This window comes from Panthera leo, chromosome A2 (genome assembly GCF_018350215.1).
Source record: "Panthera leo isolate Ple1 chromosome A2, P.leo_Ple1_pat1.1, whole genome shotgun sequence".
NCBI lineage: Eukaryota > Metazoa > Chordata > Mammalia > Carnivora > Felidae > Panthera > Panthera leo.
Genome location: NC_056680.1, coordinates 94,856,334 through 94,883,169, shown reverse-complemented (window position 1 = coordinate 94,883,169; position 26,836 = coordinate 94,856,334). Strand labels below are relative to the sequence as shown.

General features: G+C 38.8%; 2 protein-coding genes across 4 annotated transcripts; one reads left to right on the top strand and one right to left on the bottom strand.

Moving 5' to 3' along the window:
• The first annotated feature begins 1,159 nt into the window (after nt 1-1,159).
• Nucleotides 1,160-21,773, top strand: LOC122207627 (EF-hand calcium-binding domain-containing protein 1-like). Of its 3 annotated transcripts, none has more exons than XM_042917732.1 (6): nt 1,160-1,938; nt 11,333-11,488; nt 11,741-11,845; nt 13,509-13,660; nt 16,875-16,979; nt 21,671-21,773. In XM_042917732.1, the coding sequence occupies exons 1-6, from the start codon at nt 1,791-1,793 to the stop codon at nt 21,707-21,709; spliced, it is 705 nt and encodes a 234-aa protein (XP_042773666.1). In that variant the 5' UTR covers nt 1,160-1,790; the 3' UTR covers nt 21,710-21,773. The 3 variants fall into 3 exon arrangements, with proteins under 3 accessions (XP_042773666.1, XP_042773656.1, XP_042773674.1); XM_042917722.1 differs by lacking the exon at nt 21,671-21,773 and adding an exon at nt 18,896-18,992 and having other exon boundaries at nt 1,161-1,938; XM_042917740.1 differs by lacking the exons at nt 1,160-1,938; nt 21,671-21,773 and adding exons at nt 6,544-7,271; nt 18,896-18,992.
• RBM48 (RNA binding motif protein 48) lies at nt 19,075-26,623 on the bottom strand. The gene is made up of 5 exons (XM_042917709.1): nt 26,450-26,623; nt 25,611-25,801; nt 23,533-23,678; nt 21,494-22,059; nt 19,075-19,642 (listed from the first exon to the last, which is right to left on the bottom strand). Exons 1-5 carry the CDS (start codon nt 26,558-26,560, stop codon nt 19,556-19,558), a joined length of 1,101 nt encoding a protein of 366 aa, XP_042773643.1. The 5' UTR covers nt 26,561-26,623; the 3' UTR covers nt 19,075-19,555.
• Nucleotides 26,624-26,836: the final 213 nt, after the last annotated feature.

The following is a 26,836-nucleotide window of genomic DNA, read 5'->3' as shown; positions in this document are numbered from 1 at the left end:
TTGTGAGATTGAGACCCATGTTAGGCTCTGTGCTGACAGCGCAGAGCCTGCTTGGGATTCTCTCTCTCCCTTCTCTTTCTGCCCTCTCTCTCTCTCTCAAATAAATAAACTTAAAGAAATAAATAAAAGATATGTATATGCTCTTGAGTACACAATAAGTTTTGAGGAACATTTTTTTATCTGAAAGGAAGTTTCTTAGAATGGTTGTTCAAGAAAATGCTAAAAGATAAGTTTATCAGTTTATTTGGTGATCAGTTTTGGTATGAGCACACTGGTCCAGAATGTGATGATTATATCAAATTAGAAAGCAACGGTTATTAGACCGAGGAATAAGGTGACCTGGCAGAAAAACTGTTCTTTCCAGGCTGTGTTGACTGTCTGCGAAACACCTTTTTCATTGCTTCTGTGATGGTAGCCTTAATAGTCTTCTTTCTAATAAGCTATGGGAAGAAAATTTGATAGAGTAATGTTATGTGCAAGTCCCTAACATTTCTTACTTCTTCTTTCCACCAAACCACCCTTTTTCTTGAATACTTTTATACCAGTTTTATAAACACAGGGCATGTTATGTGGATAATGATGCCAAGGTAACCGCAACAAAATTGATGAGTGTCTGAATTGAAAAATTGAATTTATACCAGTACTTCTCTGTCTGATTGTTTTGGATTCATTTGGTTGCCTTTAGTATATTTAGGTGTTTTATTTTAAATACCGTAAGATTGTTCTGAGTTGACTTTATCCAGAATATAGGTTCATATTCCTCCAGTCAAGGTGTGCTAAAAGCCTATTGCCTCATTTGCTTTCATTTCATAGAGAATAATAGACTAGCCTTGGAGAAACTGAGAACAGTTATTCTTCAGACTTAAGTGACAGGTTTCACACTTTTAAAACATTGCCAGTTTTCAACTTAATTCAGTGAACACAGTATTTCCTAAAGAAAAGTTTTGGGAGAGCTTTTGTGTTCCAGTTGTATTTGCATTATTTTACTTTTTTATAATTTGTTTTAATTTTTTTTGTAATCTCTATACCCAACATAGGGCTCAAACTCATGACCTCAAGATCAAGAATTGCACGCTTCCAGTCGAGCCAGCCAGGCGCCCTACATTTGCCTTATTTTAAAATTTACTTTATATTTTATTTAAAATTTGTAAGAATATTGTATTCTAAATTCTAAAATTCATTCTGGTACATTTTCTTGCCTTACTATAGTGAAAGCCAGTAAACAGACTAGGAAATGTTTGTTCCCTGTATTAGGATTTGACAGTAGAGTTAGAACAGTTATTTTGGCCAGCTTTGGCATAGTCACACCATGCTTTCTTACCAGTCAGTCAGGTATAAGTTGGAGGGGTACTAGTGGGGTTTTACATTTTTCTAGGAGCTCCCAGATTGAAGTCTCTCTTACGAGAAGATGCTTAAAGTTTTTTAAAGGAGGTTACGTAATCTTTGAAGGAGCTATTTATAGCCTAGAAGAATATGTCCACTTAAAAATAAGATCCTTATAATTTTATTTAGTTGTGTGTTCAGATAGGAAGGAAACATTTTCAACCATACAGTTTGTGCTGAGGAAATATAAATGACAATAATATCAAGTACCACTTTAAGTGGTGTTTAGCCCTAAAGAAAAGATAAATGTAGGAATTGCTGTAATATTTCAGATCACAGTAACATTCATGGAATCATTGCATTTGTTTTGAGTGCTAACAACCGTTGTTGCATATTTTTGCAATCACTTGAGAACCTTCTGTGGTTGCTGGAATGTTGCCGCCGTCACATTCTGTTGGTATAGAGTAATGAACTATGGAATCAGTGACAATCCAAGACATGTAGGCTTGGAACTAGGCTATCTGAGAACTCTACAGTGTGTTGAAGCAACACTTGACATGGACCAGAAGACTCTGAAGAAACTGGTGGAATCCATTAGTAATACTGTCAAGAACTGTGAGTACTAACGAGACATCCAGCACTGCCTGAACATCTTTATTCAATCAAATAGAAACATTGATAGATACATTGGACATTAACAGGTTCTTTGTAACACCCAAAATAGAGTTCCTCTAATTTCTGTCTAATGTTTTGGCCATTTAAAAAAATAGGTTATAAGTGAATTTACAAGATCCCTGCATTACACTGAGAATATTTTAATCAGGTTCCTAAAATATATTTGTGTATGTGGAAAGAAGAATTTGAGAACTTATGTGACATATGTACTAAAGGATTATCTGCCAACCAAGGACTCGTTCTGTTAACAGTCTGAAATTTAATAAGAGATCTCAAACTCTAAAGGTTTACCTTGACCAATTCCCTGACACAAAACCCATAGAGGCAGAGGATTGATAGAGCTATAGAAGATATTTTAGTTGCTGAAGAAATAAGCATGGTACTTTGCACATAGCAAATGTTTATTAAAATTAATGTAACAGATTGGGGGAGGGGGGAATCCTTGCCCTGACAGACCTTAAAAAGTATCTTGTCTCACGGGCATGACAACAAGCAATCCTGACTGAGATCCATTTTGACAATGTCTTTAGACTTTGAGGAAATGACTTTTATTTCTGACACTAGTACAGCCTTGTTGTTGGGCACTTCCATTTTTCCTTGTGTGGTCTCAGTAGGTCTCAGTAGTACCACCCTAAGAATCTTGTTGGTAGACTTAATTCAGTTTTCTCTCATTCCAGTTATATTTTAAATGATCCTCAAGCACTTCTAGGGCCTGTTTTTGCAATCTTGCTGTTCTTCAACCCTTAAAATCCATCTAGCAGATTTAACCAAAGTTGAATGTAATATCTACTGTTATTTGCCGTTTTCTTTTTCTTTTATTTTTTGGAGATTGGTTTGCTTTCTTTTTAATTTTTTAAACATTTTTAATGTTTATTTTTAAAGATTTATTTATTTTTATGTTGTATTATTTTTGAGAGAGAGAGAGGGAGACATAGACTCCAAAGCAGGCTCCAGGTTCTGAGCTGTCAGCACAGAGCCCAACGCAGGGCTTAAGCCACCCAGGTGCCCCTTTAATGTTTATTTTTGAGAGAGAGAGTGTGAGTGGGGGGAGGGCAGAGAGAAAGGGAGAGACAGAATCTGAAGCAGGCACCAGGCTCCCAGCTGTTAGCATAGAGCCTGACATGGGGCTCGAACCCATGAACTATGAGATCATGACCTGAGCTGTAGTTGGACACTTAACCAACTGAGCCGCCCAGGTGCCTCTGTTTTTTGTTTTGTTTTTTTTTTTTTTTAATTTTTTTTTTTACATTTATTTATTTTTGAGAAACAGACAAAGCGTGAGTGGGGGAGGGGCAGAGAGAGAAGGAGACACAGAATCTGAAGTAGGCACCAGGCTCTGAGCAAGCAGTCACCACATAGCCTGATGCGGGGCTCGACCCCACAAACTGAGATCATGACCTGAGCTGAAGTCGGACACTCAACTGACTGAGCCATTCAGGTGCCCCTATTTTTAATTTTAAGTTTATTTTGAGAGAGAGACAGCCGAGTGGGAGAGAGGAGAGAGAGAGAATCCCAACCAGGCCTCGCACTGCCAGCACAGAACCCAATGCGGGGCTTGAACCCACGAAGCCGTGAGCTCATGACCTGAGCCAAAACCTGGAGTTGGACACTTAACCGACTGAGCCACTCAGGTGCCCCTATTTGCTGTTTTCTTAACCTGAGTTTTAAACATTCAAAAGGAAATTTTGCATACTTTAAAAATCTAACTCCTCTCCCCATCCAAATGAAACTACTTTTAGCCAGCTACCCAAATGTGTGTTTAATACCATAATTTGTTATTTGAAAACAATTCTCTGAAAGTATAGGTAATATAAGTAAAGAATATGTAATACTAGATCAGGCCCGCTTCCCATACAGTCTCCTACAAAGAAGATACTGAATAGTATCTTTCAAAAGAGGAACGAGTTGCATTCCTTTTGCAGAATTTTGACACTAAATTAGGATCAAAAGTTCAGTGTAACCAGATTACTATTTTATACTGAGATTATTAACAACTCATGTTTATTAAGCTCTTCATTGGGGAAATGGTATGCTTAATGGTTTATCTTCATCTTTAAGTCTCAGGAAAAAAACCCAATGAGGTAGGTGAAATTTTCCACATTTTCAGATGAGGAAACCAAGTCTCAGATTGTCTAAAATGACAGTGAACTTTTCTGGTGGAGGCAGAGCTAGAACCCAGGTAAGTCTGATGCCAGAACATGCATTTCATCTTCATTTCTCGATGCAACTAATAAGCATTCTAGACTCTCATGGTCATTCTGTATAGTACTGTCCCATAGTGAATGCAAAATAAAAATTGTTGAATTCAGCTCAGTTCTTGGGTCCTTGAGTTGAAAAACCAGACTGGCCTCTCATGACTGGAACTTGGGTGTTTTTTTGTTGTTTTGAGATTTTGTTTTTAGTTTGTACACCCAACATGGGCCTCAAACTCACAACCCCGAGATCAAGAGTTATATGTTCTACTGACTCAGCCAGCCAGCCAGGTGCACCTAGAATTTGCTTCTCAATGGGTAGGACTGGGGAGAGCTAACAAATAGTAACCACCTTGGCCTTCCCTTCTCAGGAAGAGATTGTCTTGGGGTGGCTGCATGGCTCAGTTGGTGGAATATGTGACTTGATCTCAGGGTCATGAGTTCGAGCCCCACACTGGGGGTAGAGTTTACTTAAAAAGACAAAAGGGATTGTCTTACTATTTCTCTTGGTGTACATAGATAGTTTTAGTTGTCATGTGCCAGAAAGTTGAGATGGCTTTTCTTGGGCTTTGCTTTAAAGTTTCTTAAGAGGGAGGCTTCATAATTTACTAGGCCTACATGTGCCACATGGCTTCTTGAGTCCAAACTACTAGATTGCGTGACTCTGATCCTCCACTATTTCCAGTGACCTCACGAAGAAAATTCATTACCTTACCAAGCAGCTGTTGATTTTTTTTCATACAGCTCTAGAATATAAAACATTGTAGAGCTGTATTCCAGTAGAGTAACCACTAGCAATGTGTGGCTATTTATTTACTTAAAATTTTTTTTAAGTAATCTCTACACCTAAAGTGGGGCTTGAACTCGTGACCCTGAGATGAAGAGTTGTCCCATGGTCTACCAACTGAGCCAGCCAGGTGCCCCATTTTTTAAAAAGTATGTGTGTGGCTATTTAAATGTAAATTAAAATTAAGTAGAGTTTTTTAAATCTTTAGTGGCAGTGGCAGATCATTACCTCAGGGCATAGTAAATGGCTTCATGTGTGTGCAACCTATGCATTGTCATGGGGCCCCACACTTAGTTTAATGCTCCACTAACACTTAAAATTAATGTTTTCAATGAGGGACCCATGTTTTCTTTGCATTGGACCCACAAGTTCTGTAGTTGATCTTGGCTGTATACCTCTTATTCATAGTATGGTAGGAGTATCTCCAGCATCAGAATCACCTAACGATGCTTACTGAAAATGTAGATTCCTGGATACCACCCTAGGCACATTTAAATATCTCTGCGAGTAGAGCCAATCATCCAGATTGTTCACTCCATTTATTCTTAGACACACTGAAGTGTAGGGTTTCCTGATGAATCCCTAGTCTCTCCCAGGTGAAATTTCAGTTCTATCAACCTAATTGCAATCACAGCTTGATTAATAGTGAGTTAGGAATTGACCCAGTCTTATTCACACATATTGTTCAGCCATAATTTTTACACATATAGATTAAGAAATTTTTTTAAAGCTCAGTGAACAATTTTAAAACTTTCTAATAATTTCATGTTGTTTGATTCAAGTGATTATTTTGGCAGCTAGAGCTTTGGATCCTGTCTCCTCCAGTATATTCCTTTACCTCATTTGTGTACAAGGAGTTATCATTTACTTAGCAAACATTTATGTGAGAGCCTACCATTGTGCTTGGCACTACTGGATACTGAGTAGATAATTGACATAAGAGTAAGAGATTTTTGTTATATGCCTTCCTAAAATGCAAATATTATGTGGATTTTTTTAATATGTATTTATTTTTGGGGCGCCTGGGTGGCTCAGTCAGTAAGCATCCGACTTCAGCTCAGGTCATGATCTCGCTGTTCATGAGTTTGAGCCCCGCATCGGGCTCTGTACTGACAGCTCAGAGCCTGGAGCCCCCTTCAGATTCCGTGTCTCCCTCTCTCTCTGCTCCTCCCCCACTCACACTCTCTCTCTCTCAAAAATAAACGAACATTTTTTTTTTAATGTTTATTTATTTTTGAGACACAGACAGAGCATGAACAGGGGAGGGTCAGAGAGAGAGGGAGACACAGAATCGGAAACAGGCTCCAGGCTCTGAGCTGTCAACAGAGAGCCCGATGCGGGGCTCGAACTCACGGACTGTGAGATCATGACCTGAGCTGAAGTCGGACGCTTAACTGACTGAGCCACCCAGGCGCCCCTAAACGAACATTTTAAAAAAATGTTTTTTAATTTATTTTGAAAGAGAATGGGGGAGGGACAGACAGAATCCCAAGCAGGCTCTGTATAGAGCCCAACAGGAGGCATGATCTCACAAATCGTGACATCATGACCTGAGCTGAAATTAAGAGTCACGTGCTTAACCAACTGAGCCACCCAGGCTCCCCTAAAATCCAAATACTTTGTGAACTGCATTTCTCTGATCCACTCCGACTAGAAGGAGGAAATAAGTTAAATCTAGTATGATTAGCCCTTATGAACTCATGAGCCCTGAGTGTTCGTGAGGTAAAAAATACAATTGATCATCTCTTCTGGGACTTAGCTCAGGACCACCTATAGACCCATTGGTCCAATATTTGGCTTTCACTTCATTTGTCACACATAACATGGGCCAATATGTATGCATATATAGGTAAGTATACATACATATTTTCCAGCTTTGTCTGCTGAGAGGGCTTAGAAATATTCCACTGTACCCATCCCAGCTCCTGGTTATGTATTGGGCTTAGAAATATTCATCTCCCAGTAGTAATAAGCACACCCAGTGCATAATCCTTGGTGTCTAAATACCAGTCTCCAATAAAAACAACCAGGATTCCTTGAAGAAATAGCCACACAGAGTGTAAAGGAAAACCTATGCTATGCCTTGTTTCTCTTTTACTGACACTACTGCTACACTTCTTGACACTTCCAGTCTCCAACTGTGTGGTTTTTTCAAGCAAGCAATTTTCTGTGACATCGGCCGGGTACCCTACAATTTCTCAGTTCTGACACTACCTGAGATGGCATCAGATCCTGTACGTTGAGTTCAATGCCACAAGACTGTCTCCCACTTCAGATGCCCATCACAAGTCCAGGTTGTTACCTGCATTTCAGACTAACTGGCTCTAAATTTGAGGCCCAATTAATTTGCTAGAGCAGCTCATAGAACTGAGGAAAATTGTTTACTTAATAGATTACTGATTTATTATAGAAGGATACAGTTTTTGAAATACAAGGATACAATCAGGAGCAGACAGCAGAGATGCACAGGGCAAGGTATGTAGGAAGGGGCATGGAGCTTCCATTCCCTTTCCCAGGACCTTCATATGTTCACCATCCCAGAAGCTCCCTGAACACTTTGGGGGTCTTCATGGAGTTTTCATCACATAGGCACCATAGGTCATTAACTCAATATCCAGCCCCTCTGCACAATGGGGGATACAGCTGAAAGTTCCAAGCTTTTAATCATGGACTTTTAATCAAGTCTTTTTGGTGACTAGCTCCCAGCCAGGAGCCACCAGTAGTCGCCTCCTTAGAACAAAAGATTCCTATCACCCCTGATGTTCTAAGGGATTTAGGAGCTTTGTGTTGGGGGCCAGGGTCAATGACAAAATTGAACAAAAGATACTCATGCTGCTCACATCATTTAGGAAATCCCAAGAGTTTTGGGAGCTATGTGCCAGGAACCAGGGACAGAAACCAATATATATATATATATATATATATATATATATATATATATATATGTATATATACATACATATATATATGTATATATACATATATATATATATTTCCTGTTACCTCACACAGGGAAAATATAAGATTGGCCTGGCAAATAGTGCCAGAAAGCGAAGAAGTGAAAAAGCCAATGGGGTTGTGTGATGTGAAACATACAAGAGCCAACTTGAAAGCTCCCAAGGGCCAAAACTGGAACAATTTGAGTAAGATGACAGGATTGTGATAAAATAAGTGTATGTGACCCCCCCCACACACACACCCTGACATAAATAATTGAGTAAATAGGGAAAAAAAGACCTCTTGCTTTCATGAAAATTCCAAGTAATAGTATAGATACTCCTTCCCAAGAAGTGGAATTACATTTTCCCTAAAAGATTGGCTTCCAAAGAATAGATTGTGGAAAGGATAAATAGCAACTACAGTGGAGAACCCTGTAGACTAGCGTAATCAAGTGATCAAAGTTCTCAGCAGTTAACCTTGTATGTGTCCCCCTGACATGTGAGAAGAACAGCAATTTATCTCTAGAATTCACCCCCCAAACCCCTAACCACAGCTTATTATGCAAAAAAAAAAAAATTAGACAAACCCAAATTGAAGAATATTATGCAAAATGAAAAGTCAAGGTTGGGCCCTCTGGGTGGCTCAGGTTAAGCATCCAACTCTTGATTTCAGCTCAGGTCATAATGTCACGGTTTGTGGGGTTGAGCCCTTGTCCATGCTCAGCATGGAGTCTGCTTGGGATTCTTTGTTCCTCCCCTGCTCATGCCCTCTCAAAATAAATTAAAACTTAAAAAAAAAAAAAGTCATGAAAGACTAAAAACTATCATAGATTGGAGGAGACATGCCAGCCAAATGTATCCTGGCTTGGATTCTGGAATCAAAAAAAGAGCATTAGTGGAAAAGTGGTAAGATCTGTAGTTTAGTTAATAATGTGCCGATGTTCGTGTATTCATTTTGATAATTGTACCACGGTTCTGTAAAGTTTTAACGGAGAAACAGTGAAGATTGGGAACTCTATCATCATTGCTTCTCTTGTGTAAATCTAAAGTTATCCCAAAATAAAGTTAAATAACATGAGCCAGTGCCTAGCACCTCACAATTCTCATTACCCAAGATCTTTCAAATATCATTTACAATGGTTCCTGGACCGCATGAGTAAGGTCTTTAGCTGTAATGAAATGTGAGCTTACATGGATAAAACTCAGAAAAAATTACTACCTGCTGAAAATTGTGCCTAAAATCCTTGATAGCTGTGTTGGATGACTTGTTAATATTTGGCTCAGAGCAGCATCTGACTCTTAAAACCTCCCTTTCCTCAAGGAGGAAACTATTGTTGGTGCTAACGTTTGCACTCCCGATAATTCTCCATCAGAGTTAAGCAGGCTGACTTTCAGGCAAACATTAACATACTCTACACTTCATACAGCACATCCACACCTGAGCTTCCTCTTTCTCTGTATTTTTTATGAGAAAAAATTCTTTCCAAGTTTTTGTCCTCAGAGCAGCTGCAACCCCTTTAGTGACCTAGCCTTGAAAAGTTCACACTGCCTCATTTCCACTGAGCTCTACTGGTTGAAATGTCAGAAAATGCCTTCCCTGTTTCAAGTGAAGGAGACAGATCCCATCTCAGAGGAGTATCAAAGTCTTTGTAGAAAGAGCATATGGGATGGCATAGACTGTTAAAATTGTTTTGGGGAAGACACAACCTTGTCACATGTGGACTCATCATTCATAATGTGGTTTTGAGAATCTACTGCCAAAGTGACCCTCCTTAAGTGCAAATATGATCCGTTAACTTGCCAGCCAAAATTTTTCAGAAACTCCCCATTGTAAAGTCTAGTCTGCCATGTGGCCATACCAACCATCTGCAGCTAGCTTTCAGAACATACCTTCAAGCTGCCTCCTCTGGCAAGTGACCCCTCCTCCTTGGGACCTTTGTTAATTTCCTGCTACCTCCCCAGTTGATTATTCCTTCTTTTGGGTCACTGCCAAACACCATCAATCATAGTGCTTGCACTTTTTTTTTTTTTTTTTCTTACCTCTTAGCCAAAGTGTAACAACTTTGTGGGCAGAAACCGTGGTGTATTCACTGCCCGGTTCACAGGAGGCCTTCAATATAAATTCTTATTGGATGGGTAAAAATGAGCTTTTTGTCATATTTCTGAGCTTATAGTTACACTGTGTAGCCTGCTAAATGGAATCCCTTAATTCTCAGTCCTGATCAATGCATTAAAATCACCCTGCACTTCTTTAAAAATACCCTTTTCTAAGTCTGGGCTGAAATCCAAGTGTGTGAATATTGAACATTTCTGTTTGAAAATTAGTCACCAAGTCCCACTGATTTTCTGCAACATCTCAAGCTCCCTCCCACTTTTTCAACCCTCAGGGCTTAGAAGAGTCAACTGAGGTCTTGTTTTTTAAAAGCTAATTCCTGGGTCTGATGTTAGTGATTCTGACTTGGTAAGTCAAGTAAGGCTTGGGAATCTGCTTTTGAACAAACAAAGGGGAGGCTGTGGATTTCTCTCATTCAGATGGTCCTGGACGGTCCATTAGAAACACGGCTCCAGTAAAATGTAGTTGATCCTTGAACAAAGTGTAGGATATAAGCACCAACCCCTGCAATACAGTTGAAAATCCATATACAACTTTTGACTCCCCAAAAGCTTACCTACCCATAGCCTACTGCTGACCTTACTGATAACATAAACAATCAATTAACCTATTTTGTATGTTTTATATATTATATACTGTATTCTTAAAGTAAGCTAAAAACTTTTAAGAAAATCATAAGAAAAATACATTTACAGTACTGCGCTATATTTATTTTTTATTGCATTTAAGTAGACCCACAGTTCAAACCTATGTGGTTCAAAAGTCAACTGTAAATGTTAATTTTCTGACTAGGCATTCAAGGCCCTTTGCCATCAGCCCGTCCTCTTCAATCTTGTTTTTTCACTTCTTCCTAACTTGCTGTGCTCCCAATAAAGCATGTTCAACTTCAACCACAATTCTACCTCTTTCCTTTACCCATATTATCTCTCCCTGGAATTCTCCATTTTACCACCCCCAACACATTCCTTCCTGTATAAATACAGTGTATCCTTCCAAGTCTCTGTTCAAAGTCTACTCCCATGAAAATGACCTAACTCCTCTTTCCCACACTGATTTCTCTTTCTTCACATGTCTGTAGTAGTGAGCATTATGTTACCTAATTTTTCATTTACATACCGTCTTACGAGTCTTCTGGTGACACCCACCTTAATTGCGTAAGCCCTTAAGTAACAAGTGATGTCATTCTGTTTTTAATCACTAGAGCATCTAGCATCATAGGAAAAAAATAGCTGCTTAGTAAAATATTTTTAATTGGAGTACTCATTAAGTCTAAGTTGTACTTATTTGTATTTTTATTTTACAGTCAAAAAAAGTGAAGTAGAATGTCTCGTAAGACTTTTTCACAGCTTGGTGGAAAGAGCTAATGTAAGACTTAATAACCTTGGGCTAGATCGTAATGCTTTTGGAGCAATCCTGCACAGCATATTTGGAATGACTGACGATATGCTAATGAACAGGGGTAAGAGGCTTAAGAAATGGAAATGGGCCAAGCTGAGATGGCGATATATATGGTGTTAATAATTAATATGTGGCAAACATTTTTGTAATGACAAAATATATATATATACACACACACATACATTTCCAATAATTTTGACTCTTAAAGATGGCCAAAACCTTTTTTTCCTCTCAATTTGGGAAGAAGGTTTATATATTTGAATTATAAAATAGCTTTAAATTACAATATACTTCTATGGTCTTTTTCTTTCAGTATTTTTTGTGTTTGACAAAGACCACGATAACTGCATAAATGTGAAAGAGTGGGTTAAAGGATTATCAGTGTTTCTTCGAGGGACTTTTGAAGAAAAGCTGAAGTGTAAGATTTCTATATGTGATTACTGACTTAGTAATATACAGTGTTAATTTTGTATTTAGTGAATGCTTAAACAATTTTTAAAAATATAAAATCAATGTTCTCTATAGCAACCTTTCAAAAATAGTTTGTGACAGCTTTAAAAAAAAATCAAAACAGGGGCGCCTGGGTGGCTCAGTCGGTTAAGCGGCCGACTTCGGCTCAGGTCATGATCTCGCGGTCCGTGAGTTCGAGCCCCGCGTCGGGCTCTGTGCTGACAGCTCAGAGCCTGGAGCCTGTTTCGGATTCTGTGTCTCCCTCTCTCTGACCCTCCCCCGTTCATGCTCTGTCTCTCTCTGTCTCAAAAATAAATAAACGTTAAAAAAAAAAAAATTAAAAAATCAAAACAAATGAAATGGGCGGTCTGTTTCTTGGGAGGTCCTTTAGACCTACACTTCCTTCACTGGTTCTGTCATGCCTAAATGTCACCAGGATGGGTCTTTGGGTCAAGTCCCAGGCGAAGACGAGCAAGTCAATGTCAGGGCTTGTGCCAACTCCGGGTTTCCCAGGCTGGCACTGGGCTCAGCAGGAAATGTGCCTTGATATCGGGCAGTGCATAAGTCACAGTGAAGACATTCCTCATCTCTTGAACAAAGAAAATAAATGTGAGGGATTGACACAAAACAAAATGAAATACACATTAACCACCAATATTCTAGTGTTAGAATTTGTGTAGATCAGTGAAGAGAGGAAAAGAGATTGAGGACAGAGAATGCCCACAGGAAGAATGGTTACAGAGAGAATTTCCTACAGGAAAGATATGTTAGTAATTCCAAAGACAAAAATCTTCCCATTCACAATTTTGCCTAGAAGTGAATAGCTCTGGCCTCACCTCACCTGTACCATTGTTGTGATGTGTATTTTCTATGTTTTATACCTCTGGGTCCAGGTTTTGGGGTGAGGAACCCAGGAAAGAGAATAGGAACAATTTTTTTAAGTTTATTTATTTAGAGAGAGAGAAAGAGAGAGTGCAGGAGGAGCAGAGAGAAAGGGAGAGAGAGAATCCCAAGCAGTCTCTGCACTGTCAGCACAGAGCCCAACATGGGGCCTAAACACACAAACCATCAGATCATGACCTGAGCCGAAACCAAGAGTTGGATGCTCAACCAAGTGAGCCACCCAGGCGCCCCAAGAATAGGAACAATTTTAAATGACAGTTTTCTAGGGAACAATTGCTTAAAGTGTCAAATTGCTTAGGAAAAGACTGCAGAATTCTGAGTAAGTAAACAAATCTTTATCCCTTGTTCTTCCACTTAAATTTGGATTTGGAATGTTGAAAAGAAGATCCCTAAAGTTAAACACACATTTTACTTATTTATTATTACTTATTTACTTATTATTTATACTTTTACTATGATTTCTTCTAACAGTTTCATGGTTTCAGGTTTCATAACATTTTTAAACTCTCAATTTCAAATTCCACATTCCAAGGAGTATTTAATCTTGTGCCAATAAGTATAAAAGGTGCTTTATTTTAAAATTCATCTGTCATATAGACCAATAATTGTAGGTTGTATAAATTGTTTTTATCTTTTTAAAAACTATATATTAAAATAACTTAAGGAGAAGACTAGTGATACTTTAACTGTTCTTATCCAAGTCTTTACATTTCTTGTGCTTTGGGCAGTCTGTTTTGAAGTTTACTATTTGAATGGTGATGGTTACATTTGTCGAGAAGAGATATTTGACATGTTAAAGAACAGTCTACACCAACAGTCATCTGAAGAAGAGAATGATGAAGGAATAAAAGAGTTGGTAGATATAACACTGAAAAAAATGGTAAGAATGAAAACCTATAAGCAGATATTGGGGAAAGCTAAAGACAAATAAATTATTTATTTCCCTTTATAATGAAAGTAACCTTTATGAGGACAGGAGATTTTGTTCTCTGCTCTATCCATTGCCTACAACAGTGCCTGGATGATAGTGGGTGCTCAATAAATACTTATGGAATGGCTGGGTGATTAAATGAATCACTACACAAAATATTAACTGTATTATTTTAAAATATTTTACTCAATGTGGGGGTTGGGAGGGAGTGGTGCAGCAGATTCAGTTTGTGTAAAATTGGATGCCACTCTAGTCTGTCTGCATGACCTTAGCCCTCCAATCCATCTAAACATTCGTTATAACAAAATAACATAATAATTAAAATAGCTGTCCCTTATAAAGTACTTAACTATATGCCAAGGGCCTTCATAGAACTTTAATATAGGAACTCATTTTACCCTCAAAACAACCCTATGCAGTAGAAATTACTATCTCTATTTTACAGATGAGAAAACAGAAATACTAATAGTTTTACCCAAAATCATGATAGAAAATGGGGTGCAGAATTCTTCTTTCAATGAAACAAAAAGTACCACTTTATTATGGACATAGTGATTTCTTCCCTTTTCTTACTATGCCCCTATCCTGGATACCAGTGAAAAGTTGTTAACTCTAAAGCATTCTGGACCCAGCTCATTTCCATTACTCTGGAGATGAGGAAAGAAATAGATGATGGGGGCTGCCAAGTCTTAGATTCAGCTAACACAGACTCCAGCATACCTTCTTCCTTCAGAAATACTCTCACTGGGGATGCCTGGGTGGCTCGGTCAGTTAAGCATCTGACTCTTGGTTTCAGCTCAGATCATGATTCATGGGTTTTGTGGGTTCAAGCTCCACAAAATAGGGATTAAGAAATACTCTCACTAGCCACTGCTAGGGCTGAGGGTAGACTTCTTGAGAGACAGTATTTTCCCCAATTCCAAATTCACTCTTTTTTTGTTTAATTAAAAAAAATTTTTTTTAACATTTATTTACTTTTGAGAGATAGAACATGAACACAGGGGAGGGGCAGAAAGAGAGAAGGAGACACAGAATCTGAAGCAGACTCCAGGCTCTGAACTGTCAGCACAGAGCCTGATGTGGGGGCTCGAACCCATGAACCATGAGATCATGACCTGAGCCAATGTCGGACACTTAACTGACTGAAACACCAAGACACCCCTTTAATTTTTTTTAATGTTTACTTATTTTTGAGAGAGAGGAGCATGCGCGCATGAGCGGGGTAGGGGCAGAGAGAGGGAAACACAGGATTCTAAGCAGGCTCCAAGCTCTGAGCTATAGCACCGAGCCCGACGCAGGGCTCAAACCCACAAACTGCGAGATCATGACCTCAGCAGAAGTTGGACACTTAATCTACTGAGCCACCCAGGCATCCCTCTTCTTTTTTTAAAGGACATGTTATGGAGTGAAATTTTTCCTTTTTAAATTTTTATTTATTTTTGAGAGAGAGAGAGACAAAGCATGAGCGGGGAAGGGGCAGAGAGAGAGGAAGATACAGAATCTGAAGTAGGCTCCAGGCTCTGAGCTGTAAGCACAGAGCCTGACATGGGGCTCAAACTCATGAACCATGAGATCATAACCTGAGCCAAAGTTGGACGCTTAACTGACTGAGCCACCCAGGTGCCCCTGGAGTGAATTTTTTTCTGGTAATTATTCAAACCTTTCTCTAAGTTAGACTCTCAGCAACCCTGAGTTATGCTCAGAAGTGAAAAAACAAGGACCCATCAAATCAAACCCAAACTGAATTAAGCAGTTAAAGCATTTATAATCTACGTATATGGTCCCCTGCCCCTCCCGTGATTTAATCCCCCACAGTCCCTGTCATTAATGCTCCACTCCAGGCAGGTCTGTCTTCTTCCTGACTTACATCGCCTCATGTTGTCAGACTTCAGTTTGGGCCATTCTTCTGCATTTCCACCCCAGACCTCTTCAGCTACCTAAAAGTCCTCTCAATCATCCTTAAAGGCCTCCCAGTAGTCTGCAAGCATCTTCTTATGATTCTAGTCCATCTTGAACTGTTACTGCTCTAACTCCCAGTGCCTTGCTCCTTAAGTGAGTAACTTCACTTTTATCCTTTTTACATGATGAGCTCTCAAGTCAGAGATCCTTTGAGGAACAAATTCTACTAAAAATTAAGTTTGAAAATCTTTGCCCTATGGCACTGATTTTATCACAAATGTAGCACTATGTGTCCTCTTTTTGTTTTACTCCCCAGTTACAGTATAAATCCTTTAGAGACACGACCATATTTTATATATTTAAGGTAACTCAGGTGTCTTAGTCTGCTTGGACTGCCATAACAAAATACCAGACTGGGTGACTTAGACAATAGGAATTTGTTTCTCAAAATCCTGAGACTGGGGAGTGCCTGGCTGGCTCAGTTGGTGGAATGTGTGACTCTTTATCTCAGGGTTGTAAGTTTGAGCCCCTGTTGGGTGTAGAGATTACTTAAAAATAAAGTCTGCCTGAGTGGCTCAGTCAGCTGAATGTCCAACTTTGGCTCAGGCCATGATCTCGTGATTTGTGAGTTCAAGCCCCGCGCTGGACTCTGTGCTGATGGCTCAGAGCCTGGAGCCTGCTTCGGATCCTGTGTCTCCCTCTCTTTCTGCCCCTCACCCATTCACACTCTGCCTCTCTCTCAAAAATAATTTAAAAATATTAAAAATGAAATAAAATAAATAAAATCTTAAAAAAAATCCTGAGACTGGGAAGTCCAAGATCAAGGTGCCAGTCAATTTGCTTCCATAGTGAGGGTGCTCTTCCTTGCTTGCAGACAGCCACCACCTCAATGTGTCCTCACATGGAAGAGAGAGGGAGCTCTGGTCTCTACTTACAGAGATGCTAATTATATCATGGGGGGTCCACCTTCAATACCTCATCTAAACCTAATTACCTCCCAAAGACACCTCCCAAATCATCACATTGGGGGCTTTAACATTGGATTTAGAGGCAAGAGGGACACAAATTTTCAACCTATAATAACAGGTATTCTAAACAGACTTCCAGGAATAAAGTAAGTAGCCTTGATAAATAAGTACCTTTTGATTTATGTAAGTAGTGCCCACAGAAATGTAAACTAATAGTTTTACTTGGCAAAGAGTTATTTTCCATGCAAAATTAAAAACTACCCTATCATTTATCAAGAACTCATCTTCCTCTCTAGGATTATGACAACGATGGCAAGATCTCTTTTGCAGACTTTGAAAAAGCAGTTAGAGAAGAGAGACTTTTGTTGGAGGTATTTGGACCGTGTTTACCAGAAGCAAAGGTACAGTGCCAATAGCTCAAAGTGGTTAAGAGCAAAGTTTTTAAGGGATCAGACAGTAATACCTGGACACTCACCTCTGTAGGGACTTTAGCCCACAGCTGAAGTTCAGGCAACCATGACGATCTCAGCTCCATCCCCACGTTTTGGGAATCAACAATAGTGAGGATTCTATTCAACAGACTTTTTGAGCTTGCAGGCTCTTTAGCTATACACAATTCCTGATTTCTTGTATGTTAATATTTTCCCAAAGAAAACTAGAGTCTATTGGCAGGCTTAAGGGATAGAACATTGAATAGTGTACTCAGCAAGTACCCACCATAACTGCCAGGACAAAATTCGATCTCTTTCAACCCAAATGTTGCCAAACCATGAGAATAATTATTAAAAATTTTGAATACATTTAAAGTACTTTATAATATTTGTGCTTAGCAATGTTTTTCATGTATGAATTTGACAAGTTTTCTGAGCCAGAAGAGCCAGCCTAATAATTTGACACATTAAAATTTCCTTTAATTCTTCCTTTGAAGAAGTAGAAACTTTTTAATTCTCTGCAGTGATCTAGATGGCGATTTTATGCACAAACTTGCATGTTAAGTTCTCCTATGCTATCTTCGGCTCATTTCTCTAACTTGTCCCACTGTAGTTTATTCCTGGAAATAAATAGTAAAATGCAGTGTGTGAAAGGCACACTTCTCATTTTGAGACTGATGGAGGAAGCCACATAGAATGGACTGGATTGGAGCAACTACTTAGGTCAGATGGAACACCAACAGATCTCCAGTTGCTCCCAGAACTCAGTAGCCCAGTTACTGAGAACCTTGCTACTCACCAGCAGCAATGGTGTCACCTAAGAACCTGGGGAAAATGGGGAATCTCAGGCCCCAACCCAAACCAACTGACTCAATTGTTGTTGTTGTTGTTGTTGTTGTTTCTATGATGCTTGACACAGCAAAGGTTACTTCCACTCATCTTGATCAAATATTGTGCATGTTGGTGGGGATGGGGAGGCATGCTGGCTTCCATGTGGTCACTGGAAAGATCTTGCAAAGTCCTGAGAAGATCAGGAATCCATTCAACAAAACTGAACCCACTGAGCAGCTCCTCCTTTTAAGGCTGTCAGATAATTTTTTTTTTCAGTTGTGGTAAAATACATCTAACACAAAATTTACCCATCTTAACCAATTGTAAACATACAGTTCAGTGATGTTAAGTACATTCACAATGTTGTACAACCAATCTCCAGACTACTTTCCATCTTGGAAAACTGTAAACCGTTCTGCATTCCCATAACCCACCAGCTTCTGGCCACCACTATCAGAATCTACATTTTAATAAGACCCTGAGGTAGAAATTCATAGCACCTTAAAGGCAGAAGCATGTTGTAGACAGTAACTTGCTCTTTCCAATTCTATGCTTGGGTCTCTAACGTGTCTTTTACCTGGGAGTTCAGCAGAAAAAAATAATTACCTTACAAGGAAGTAAGGCCAAACCCCTTGCCTCCAGCTTCTTTTAATACCATCTACCATTTGGTGCCATCCCAGCAAGTTTGAATCAGGTCATAACTGATGATGAACCTTCTTAACCGGTATGTTCAAATTCAATCCATTAGGTAAGAGGCCTTTAGGTATATAGAGAAAAGAAAAACAGACAGATTGGTATGGGCCTTCTCAAGTTATTTTTAGCAGTTAAAAAAAAAAAAAAGGACACAGCTTGAACATACTTGTTCCAGTTTCCAATTTTGTAGTCTGATAGGACAAACAATGTAGGTATGCTAAATGTACGGGTTAGCAGTCTAGGATTGACAAATACAGATTTGTTTCTGCCATAGATAAGCAAATTCTTCTTAGAGACTAACTAAAGAATATAGGCTCCTAATTTCAGCTTTGTTCTAATAGTTTAACTTTTTTACTTTACAGAATTGTATTGATTTTGAAGCCCTGGCATTCAGACACATCCTGAATTCTAGTTTTTGAATGTGAAACACTTAATACTTGTATTAAAATCAGAAACAGATCCTGGTTGCCTGTCTTTATTTGCATTGTAAAATTTTTATCTTTTGTTCATTTAATTTACATATAACTATTGCAAAGTGAGAAGTAATAATAGAAAAACACTTTCTGTAATATTAAGTAATGATAAACTACTTTTGTTTTTTAAGTTAGCCAACGACCTTGGCCCCTGTGGGAAATACTTTCACAACTCTCTTTTCTCCTGCTTCCTCAACCAGAGAAGTTGGAAACCTAAAACATTCACCATTCCAGACCTTCCCAGTTAGGAACAGCCATGAGCCCAGTTCTAGCCAATAAAATGTAACCAAAGTCACTGGATGGAGCTTCCGGAAAACTTTATTTTTTTTTTTTTTTTTTTTTAAGGAACATATTTGGCTGACATGTATTCTGTGAATGATAAGCTAATTTTAAAAGATGAACCTTCATTAGATACAATAGCTTGAATGGTATCACAAAGAGGAGTGCACTAAAAAATACCAGCAGTAAAATCTCTTAAAGAATTAAAATGATAGGCTAAAAAATAAAAGATAAATAGTCCCTTAGAAAATATAATTTGCTGCTGGCAATCTATATTCTTCTTCTTTGTTTTAACGGACGACTTGTATGTACATCTTCCAGCTTGTCTTCTGGAGGTTTTGGCGTAGATGAAATTACCTAGTTTAAAAAAAAGAGAACCACCAAAACTTAGTTTTTATAGTACAAGAATAAATAAACTATTAGGAGAGGTAGGAGATACATCTAGTAGTTCAATTCTTGCTGTCACATTTAAGGCAGTTAGCCCAATTTCAGGTTACAGCCTATGGTCTACGCACAAAGTTTTCTCTCCAAACACTGATGGGAGTAAAATTTCTAAAGCCATTTAACAAGAAAAAAAAAACTTGAGGGGATAAGAGTAAACATATATTCTACTTTAACAATCCTTTATAGATGTGAAGTCACTTGCTATTTTATAGACACAGACAGAGATCTCCATTCTGTGTAACCTGAAACACTGATAACATTTGATGTATTTACAGACTTGGAGGCTTGACCTGGGTGGGGGTGGGGGTGGGGGGCGAGGTATGAAAAATTGGAGAGATAAGTAGAAAATGGTATAATCCTCAATTTCCTAGGGAAGTGAAACCAAACACATCATTGGAAAAAGAGTTGACAATGAGTTAAAGCAGAGTAAGACAGTCTTCACTTAACATGTAAAATTATTAGAAACTGTGTAAGTTGTATTCAGTATTTCTCCATTTTGTTGTTCTATTGTCTCCTTACTTAGGATTTGGACCTAACAACTTTTTTCTTGAAAATGTAGTCATTTCTGGCTGAGGGAGCTATGTATCCACATCTATGCCTCAGTTCAACTGTATCTGAAGGAAGAAAAGGGCCAGCACAAACTCAAACATTTAAAAAGAGGCTTAAGCATGGAAATTGTGTTCACAGACTTTTAATATTATAACATAAGCCCTCATCCTTAATCAGATAGTAATTTTCAGGTAAAAACATATACATAAAATAAATGAAGCTACCTTAGATTCCCTTAATCACATTGTAAATGTAAAATATGTAAATGTAAAATACATTTACAACTGCGTGAAAAGCACTTTCTGAACCTCCAGAGTTAAAGTTTAAAAGAAGGTTCTTTTCCCTCAGTTTGATTTACAAAAGGCTTACCCCACAAAAAGCTATCTTTCAAAAGCTAACTCAAACGTTAGCTTTCTTTTATTTGTGCTTAGAAAATGGAAAATGATTATGTAAATATGTAAAAAAATTAGTACTTAATTAGGACAGTTGAGTTGTAATCTAAGAAGTTTACATTTTGAAATGCAGACCTTAGGGCCTAGTCTTTAGAATAATCTCACCTCATTCTATGGCTATCTTTATCAAAGAAGCAAAAACCATTCTGATGTAATTTGTAAGAACACTGAACTTGAGAAAAAGTTTTCCTTCAACACAATAATTCTGTACTTTGACTCATAATAGAACCATTTGGGGAGCTTTAAAAAGAGAGGGCCTGGGCTCCACTCTCACAGATTGATCTCACGGACTGAAACCACTGCTTTTATGTTTTATATCTAGAATGACATAGAATATGTTCTGTTCATTTTTTTAATGTTTATTCTTGAGACAGAGAGAACAAGTGGGGGAGGAGCAGAGAGAAGGGGACAGAGGATCCAAAGCAGGCTCCTTGCTGACAGCAGAGAGCCTGATGCAGGGCTCAAACTCATGTACCAAGAGTTCATGACCTGAGCTGAAATCAAGAGTCAAATGGTTAATTGACTGAGCCACCCAGGTGCCCCTGTTCTGCTCACTGTTTAAAGCAAAGGCTAATGATACCAAAGCACATACTTTTCTGTTCGTCAGATTCAGTTAATTCAACAGGAACTGTAGAAAAACACATCAAAAAACTGAAAACAAAAAAAATTAATGACAATACTTTAGTTGCCACAAATCTCCATTTAGTTGTTAGCCCTATAACCAAATGGTCTCTTAAAACAGTTTTTTAAAAAATGATCTTACCTCTTTAAGTTTATTCCGAATTAAATTTGCTGTCGTGTTCAACGAGTCATCGTGCATATCCACTTTGGGTAAGTCTGGTAACAGAGGCCCAATCATAACCTCAGTACTACTCGTGCTTGTTCCAAGAAAAGTTCCAATTTTACGATCATCTTCTCTTCTCCTTTTCCGCTCCTGCAGTTGTGTTGTCCTAGGCATAAATCTGTCAACTGCCTCTGAAGAAGTAATAGCCTTCTGTGCGCCAGGGCAGGCCGATGAATTTTTAAACGGTTTCACCCGTATTTTCTGCAAAGAGTCACTGTGCATACAATGCTCCAATGTTTCTTCATGGTTTCTACCATCCTGAGAGAAGTTTGATGCCCTGTCCATATGCTCCCCTGATGAACATGTACATTTCGAGGAAAAATAACATAAAGGCAATTCACAAGAATAAGGAAGACAAGGATCTGAGTTGCCAGTAGAAGTGTTCAAAGTGGCTGCACATCCAGAGGTCTCTGAATGGAAGTCCTGTCTAAAATCTTGTGTGTTTTTAAGCTCCGTAACCAGTTTCTTCTTTGTCACGTAATGATCTTTATGTTACAATTTAAAAGATGAGAGAAGAGGAAAAAAATGGTTCGTTTACTGTTTTCATTATTCAGAAATGTGTGATTTTAAAAACAAACACTACTTTAAAATGTTAACAAATGCTACCCTGAAAATTTTTTTTTCTTGAGCAGGTAATACATTCATGTGTTTAAAAAGCATAAAGGGTATATTAGTGTCATGCTTCACACTTTCTTTACCCCCTATATGCCTGGTTTCCACCCTCCGCCCATAAGTAATCCCATTCTTACTTTCTTATTTATCTGTCCAGTATGTCTTACTTTTCTTCCCCCTGCCTACTCCTCTTTTTTTCCCCCATAATAGCCATTTCTCTGCACCTTTGTGTTTTCCACTTAATTGTAGATCTTAGAGATTTTTTTTCCTAGGTCATTACATAGAATGCTCCTTTTTTTACAGCTTTGGAGCATTCTACTACATGAATGTATCATGCTGCTTAGTTGGTTTGTTAGTTTTTAAAGGAGGCAACAGGCTGGACCCATATTTTGTAATTTTATTTGGCACACAAACATAAGTTCTCCTGGAGCTATTCACATATCCCACAGGTTAAAAGTTCATTGTCTACAAGTGATCAGGGACTCTCAACAGCTCTCTTGCCAAATTTTCAGGTAAGTTTTCCAAGAGTCTTCCTACCTTCTATCTCTCTTCACCTCTGCCACCTGCCCTTTCCCTAATCACTCATTATATTCAATAGGTGTCTGCAAAATGACTTTGTCCTTCAACTAAAGGGTAGATATTTAGTAATGTGGATTTCCAGTACTATTCAGATTTCAGACCACACACATTATTTCAGTCTAATTCTGAGTACTCTGTTCCTACAGTCCATGTACCAAAGCCCATGGCTTCATTCCAGGCACCTAGAATTTGTGTCTAGGAAAACTCAGTTGGGCATATGGGGCACCTGGCCAGCTGCTGGTCAAAAGTGGAACTTTTCCACAATTAGCAGTTTTAGATTAGCAGTTGGTAACTGGTCTGCAAATCATAATTGTTTCTCATTGCCTTTAGGTCAAACCTTAATTCCGCAGCCTGTGACACAATGCCCTTCATGATTCAGTTCCTGTCCTCTTCTCTAATCTTCCCTCTCACTGCAATCCCTGTGTTGCGGTTATCCTGTACTATTCATAGTTCCTTCAAACGCATACTGCTCATTTATTCCTCTGGACCTTTAAACTTTCTACCTGGCCTACCTTTCCATCTCTTCCTCTTGCCTCCTGAGTAATGTCTACTCCTTCAAAACTCAGCCACCTCTCTCATCCTATAGAAAGGCTTCCACAAACCAACATCTCTCCCTTTCCAGCCCATATTCCATAAGAGTGCTGCAGAGTTCTTAAATATTGTGATCATTTATTTGCCTCTCTTCGCACCAGACTGGGAGCTCCATGATGATATACCTAGCAGAGTGCCTTACACGTTGAAGGTGTTTAGTAACAGGCTTTCCATACCTTTATTTTTAGTAGTTCTTGCTATATAAGCCTTCCTCTCCTGTAATTTTTTTCTAGTTTCTTCAACTGTTTCAAATTCTGGAGCATAGCACACGTGAAGCAGTCCACCAAAGAAACTCTGTTCATCCATTTTTCTCTTGGCTGTCCTAAACAGAAATACATGATAGCATGGTTTATTAATCTTGACTTACTTAGGATGATAGCTGAACTAGGATTCAGTGCATTGATCTAAACAGTAAAGTTCAGCTTTTGTTATGTGTATATACTTCCTATGGGTTGGGAATTAAGATGTTCTCCTTATGGATGGTATTGATTCTACTGATGTAGGGAATACTCTTAGAACTCTCTATAGTGCTAACAGGTTTTGAGCTAAGTCATCCACACATATCCAGACCCCCTTTAACCAACTTAGGATTCCCAGCAGTTAACCTGAGGTACACAATCTATGGTCATGAAATACAGATTTCTCTGTGTTAATTAAATGGCCCTTAAGAGTTAGCTCATACCCAGTTTAGTCTTCACCACAGTTTTGTTCCTATAATGGGATTCGTATATAAAAATTAATAATATTATAATTATAAAATCTTCAGTAATTGAGTAAATGCTGAATATATAACTAATCAATGACAAAGTCAAAGAATGGTATTCCACAAATATTTATTAAACATTTATGACTGGCCAGGCATTATACTACAATAAATATTTAAGTACTTCTGTGCCCAGGGATAATGATAAAAATACTGAGATTTTTCATGCACCAGGCAGTGCCTGAAATGCTTCACCTGAATTAATACTTCATAAAAACCCTATGATGAAACTGAGGCCTAGGAAGATTTATAACTTAGCCATGCTCACATTGGTTTGTAGAGCTATAATTCGAATCAAGATATTGAACTTCACATAATGTACTATGTGCTATGGGAGGTGCAGAAGTTCTAGCAAATATGATTCCCTGACCATGAAGAGCAGGCTAGGGGAAAGTGATTAGGGGAAGTGAGATTACATATAAGAGCAAACTGAGAATAATATACAACCACATAAAATCAAGTGCTTTTGTGGCAGGCTGCAAGTGCTATTTGTAGTACAGAAAGAAAATATGAATGATGGGGCTCCTGGCTGGCTTAGCTGGGTAGAGCATGCAACATTTGATCTTGGGGTTGTAAGTTTGAGCCCCATGTTGGGTATAGAGATTACTTAAAATCTTTAAAAAATATAATAAAGAAACTATGAATGGCAACAGCCAAAGAAGGATGAGTCTTGGAGCAAATTAGTGACAAGAATGGGGTCAACATAAAACTAGATAAGGCATTTCATACTTCAGCCTTATCGGAGCAGAATTTATGTTAAAGAGAAGACTGGAGGGGCGCCTGGGTGGCTCAGTTGGTTGAGCGTCCGACTTTGGCTCGGGTCATGATCTCACAGCTTGTGAGTTCGAGCCCCGCGTCGGGCTCTGGGCTGACAGCTCGGAGCCCGGAGCCTGCTTCGGATTCTGCATCTCCCTCTCTCTCTCTGACCCTTCCCCGCTCACACTCTGTCTCTCTCTCTCTCTCAAAAGTAAATAAATGTTAAAAAAAAAAAAAAAAAAGAGAAGACTGGAAAAAATGGGGTCAATTCACATAGATGCATAACAATAAGAACTTCAATACCTAACGTTTACTGCATTCTGAACAGGAGGCACTACACTTAGCCCTTTACATAGGTTATCTCATTATCCTCACACAACTTCAGTGAATAGGTCCTTTTACCATACAGATTTTACAGAATAGAAAAAAACCAGGCTTACTGAAGTTAAACAACTTGTCCAAAGTCATGATGTTAGTAAGCAGTGGAGCTCAAAAACTTAACTCCAAACCCATTTTTTATCTACCACAATACACGACAGAAGATTCTTAAGCATGGGAATGACACAATGTGAATAGTGTTTTGATAAGGCTAACACTTAAGACTAGAGTAAGACCAGAGTAATACGGGCAATGTTAGGTTATTGGGTAATTCAGGTATAAATGAGGGAAAACCAGGGCCAAAATGATAGCAATGGGGATGGGGGAGACAAAACTTATGCTTAACTTGCAAATTACCTTGCACTTTGTAGATTCATAAATTTAATAAGATAAACTTCTGTAAAGTCTTCTGCTGGGTATTCATCTAGAGCATTATATTGTTCAATTGCACCATACAAAGCAAATCGCTCAACTAATTCCTTCATCGCTCCCACTGCAGGAACTCCTTGTATTAACAAGTACCGAGATTCCAAATTGATTGTATATACCTAAAAGAAATGCAAACACATAAAAATATACTTCCCCAAAAAGCCTAGGACAAAACTATTTTTAAAAACTGCTCTAGGGTTAATGAGTACACTTATCATGAAGAATACTGAGTAATATACAGAATTGCTGAATCACTATATTGCCCACCTGAAACTAACATAACACTGTATATTACTTACACTGGAATTTAAAGTAAAAAAGCTTAAAAAAAAGCCTCTGAAAACAAAAAACATTCTGTTCAACCTGTCTGTAGAAAAAATAAAAAGTAAATTCACCCCACGAGAATCTAACTAAAGAATAAATTTTCTTCAATCGACATGTTTTCCAGAAGTTGGCTTGGGAGAAGTTACTACAAAGAGAGAACAAATATTCATTGAGTGCTTACCACGCACCACGCACTATTGTAAACATGAAAGACGCAATGACTAACACAAAGCACTGTGTTTGCGGAGCTGACGTTCTAGCAGTTGACCGAAGGGTTCTTGAGAATCTTTCGTAACCTGAGTACCAGAGATTCTCATATCCATCTCCAATGAGTGACGGATAGGATCGCAGCCTTTCAAACCTTTATTTACATATGCTGGGATGTGGAATCACAGCGAAAATAAAACTCTCAAGGACAAAGGATGAAACCGAAATCACTTTACCTTGACAGCACGAGGCCGTCGCCCCTCCCGATACTTGGCCCGCGTGTCGCATACAGTCCTCTGGACATGGTGATCAAATACACCTCCAAGCTCCCCGCCACTACCCGCCATCTTGACGGCTTGGCCCCTTGCGAAAACGACAACATCCGTCTCGTCGCACTCCCGCTCACCCAATAAGAGGGGGAGATAGGTCAAGGCGTGCCACGATTGGCTGGAGAATCGATAGCGTCGGGCATCGTTTCCTGTGAGTGTGACTTCGGTGAACGAGATGCCGCCCTCCAGCGGACTGGCGGAGAGGCCTCGGAGAGTTGGAGGAGCTTGCTTGTCCGCCCGGTACGGGGGCGAGGCGAGAGGGGCGTGGCCTCAGGGGGCGGGGTCGATCGATCT

What these genes read in the sequence shown, in the direction of transcription:
- LOC122207627 (XM_042917722.1), top strand. Translation starts at nt 1,791, where the DNA reads ATGAACTATGGAATCAGTGACAATCCAAGACATGTAGGCTTGGAACTA. An exon ending in TTTTGAAGAAAAGCTGAAGT is followed by an intron (nt 11,846 to 13,508) that starts GTAAGATTTCTA and finishes TGCTTTGGGCAG; the next exon opens with TCTGTTTTGAAGTTTACTAT. An exon ending in ATATAACACTGAAAAAAATG is followed by an intron (nt 13,661 to 16,874) that starts GTAAGAATGAAA and finishes CTTCCTCTCTAG; the next exon opens with GATTATGACAACGATGGCAA.
- RBM48 (XM_042917709.1), bottom strand. Translation starts at nt 26,560, where the DNA reads ATGGCGGGTAGTGGCGGGGAGCTTGGAGGTGTATTTGATCACCATGTC. An exon ending in AAGAACTACTAAAAATAAAG is followed by an intron (nt 22,060 to 23,532) that starts GTATGGAAAGCC and finishes TGTAACATAAAG; the next exon opens with ATCATTACGTGACAAAGAAG. An exon ending in TTCGGAATAAACTTAAAGAG is followed by an intron (nt 19,643 to 21,493) that starts GTAAGATCATTT and finishes TTTTTAAACTAG; the next exon opens with GTAATTTCATCTACGCCAAA.